We start from the raw sequence: 1,980 nt of genomic DNA on the forward strand, positions 1-1,980 counted from the left end.
CAATCCGCTGATTATTTTTTGTGATCCTAGTATAAGTCCTTTCAATTGATAATAAATATTATTAAGTATTGTTTTATTAAAGAAATTAAATAGCGATCCAATTGTTTTTTACATATAATATTATAAAAAACTGTTCTCTAGAACAATGTTTCTCAACATTTTTATAAATGTGGACCACGAGAGATGAGAATCATTTCGCGAAAGAAATTGGCTCATTGTCTGAAAATTTTTATGTTTTTATTACTAAACGATTTTACAAAGATTCAATTAATTATGTAATTTAATTTAATCGTAAATATAGATAGAATCAATTATGTAAAATTTTGTAATTTAAGCAAAATTAAAATAATATATTGTGTTTCGCGTTATTATATAATTGTTTATGTATGATGATACATCGACTGTTTGTAAACATGTTATTGCTTTTGATAAGGTCGATCTTCGCGCGAGCGTGCGTGACATTGTCGCTAAACCTTTTTTCACTCTAATATTTAATTTTTCGAAACTAAAAATAAATACATTTTTTTTATCGAGAATATCCTCATTGTTTTTTATTCTTCAACAATTTTTCACATTGCAAATACACATAATAATAATATATATATTTTATATAATTTATATTACACGAAAATATATCTATAATAAAATCTAAAAAATAATAAAAACCGTAATTAATCAATCAGCGATTGTGGCAGTGGTACTTTGGGATCAGGTATGTAGAATAGACACACATTGGAATAGCTTATTCGTCATCTTCGTCGTCATCTGGAACTGGGGCTTTGCGTTTCTTTGATTTGCTAGGCGCTGGACCTCCATAAGCTGTGGCATGACTTGTGGCTACTCCTCCCTTTCCTGTGCTGTAACTGTTGGCGATGGCTGTGACTCCGCCGCCTGAACCTCCTGCTCCAGACCTTCCGCCGTATCCTCTGAACACAATTGGGAAATAAGTTCCTTGACGTCCCGGTACAATCGCTGAATCTTCTTCGCCAACATCATCTTCTTCCTCTGCTTTGAGTTTCTTGTTGGCTTTACGCTTAGGCGGTAGTGGAGCTGGTACTAGTTCTTCGTTGTTAACTTCAGCTGCAGGTTCGTCTAATGGAGCATCTGCTGGAATATCTGCTAACGGTGCTTCTGGTTGGTCGAATTCTTGAGCTGGGCCTAAAGGCTCATCTCCTACGAACTCAGTGTTATCTTGCTCTCCACAAGAAGCGCAGCCGGGAGCTCTGGATCCTAAATAAGACCCAGCAGCTACAGAATCACCGGCAGCAAAGGCAGTCATAGATGTTTCTGGTTCGTATGCTTGTCTTCGTTGAGCGTATAGAGGTCTTTGGTACAAGCCGCTGATGAACATCGTGCGATGATGGACTGGAGCTCTTCTAGGTCTAGCGAGAGCCGCTTGATATCTAGCCGCTTCTATAAGAGCAAAATATAGATGAACGATGTTCTTCTTTGTTGTCAATTGCTGTTGTTAACTTACGTGCGTATCTTTTATAGTTGGTCCTAGGTAAAGCCAGCGCACATCCGACGACGAATAACAAGATAAAGAATTTCATGTTGATTTTATGTGGTGCTTGAACAATGTTGAAGAATACTTCAGGGAGCTAAGACACTTGTTCTTGTGACTTCCACCCGAGTGAAGATGGTCTTCTGTGGCGATGGCCTGTGTATATATATGACACGGGGCTGTCGCCCCACCTTACACTCCATCCATAAGGTATTCTCGTCGTGTCACAGGTTCATGCATGTAAAGTGAGCAGCGCTGGAGGATTTTTTCGGTGTGCGAATATGTGATTTGGTTTAATAAGTTATCCGTCCGATCATTCACGGCCTCATTGGCATGGGGGAGGACGATCGAGTCGGATTTACATCCCAATCTCATCTCGTAGGTTGTGATCTAACGATCTGTCTAATGAGCATTATTAGGATTAAAAAAATAATCCTACACTTATGAAAATGTAAATTTGTTATATTATATTAAAC

The 1,980-nt window shown here is 37.8% G+C and overlaps 1 protein-coding gene across 1 annotated transcript; it reads right to left on the reverse strand.

Annotated features, from left to right (window-relative positions):
• Nucleotides 1–520: 520 nt before the first annotated feature.
• Nucleotides 521–1,644, reverse strand: LOC148231790 (uncharacterized). Its single transcript, XM_088191765.1, has 2 exons — nt 1,478–1,644; nt 521–1,413 (listed from the first exon to the last, which is right to left on the reverse strand). The coding sequence occupies exons 1-2, from the start codon at nt 1,551–1,553 to the stop codon at nt 743–745; spliced, it is 747 nt and encodes a 248-aa protein (XP_088047891.1). The 5' UTR covers nt 1,554–1,644; the 3' UTR covers nt 521–742.
• Between the last annotated feature and the right edge of the window lie 336 nt (nt 1,645–1,980).

Source organism: Plectrocnemia conspersa, unplaced genomic scaffold, assembly GCF_051122295.1.
Source record: "Plectrocnemia conspersa isolate PC_06_02 unplaced genomic scaffold, ASM5112229v1 ptg000009l, whole genome shotgun sequence".
NCBI classification, from domain to species: Eukaryota; Metazoa; Arthropoda; class Insecta; order Trichoptera; family Polycentropodidae; genus Plectrocnemia; species Plectrocnemia conspersa.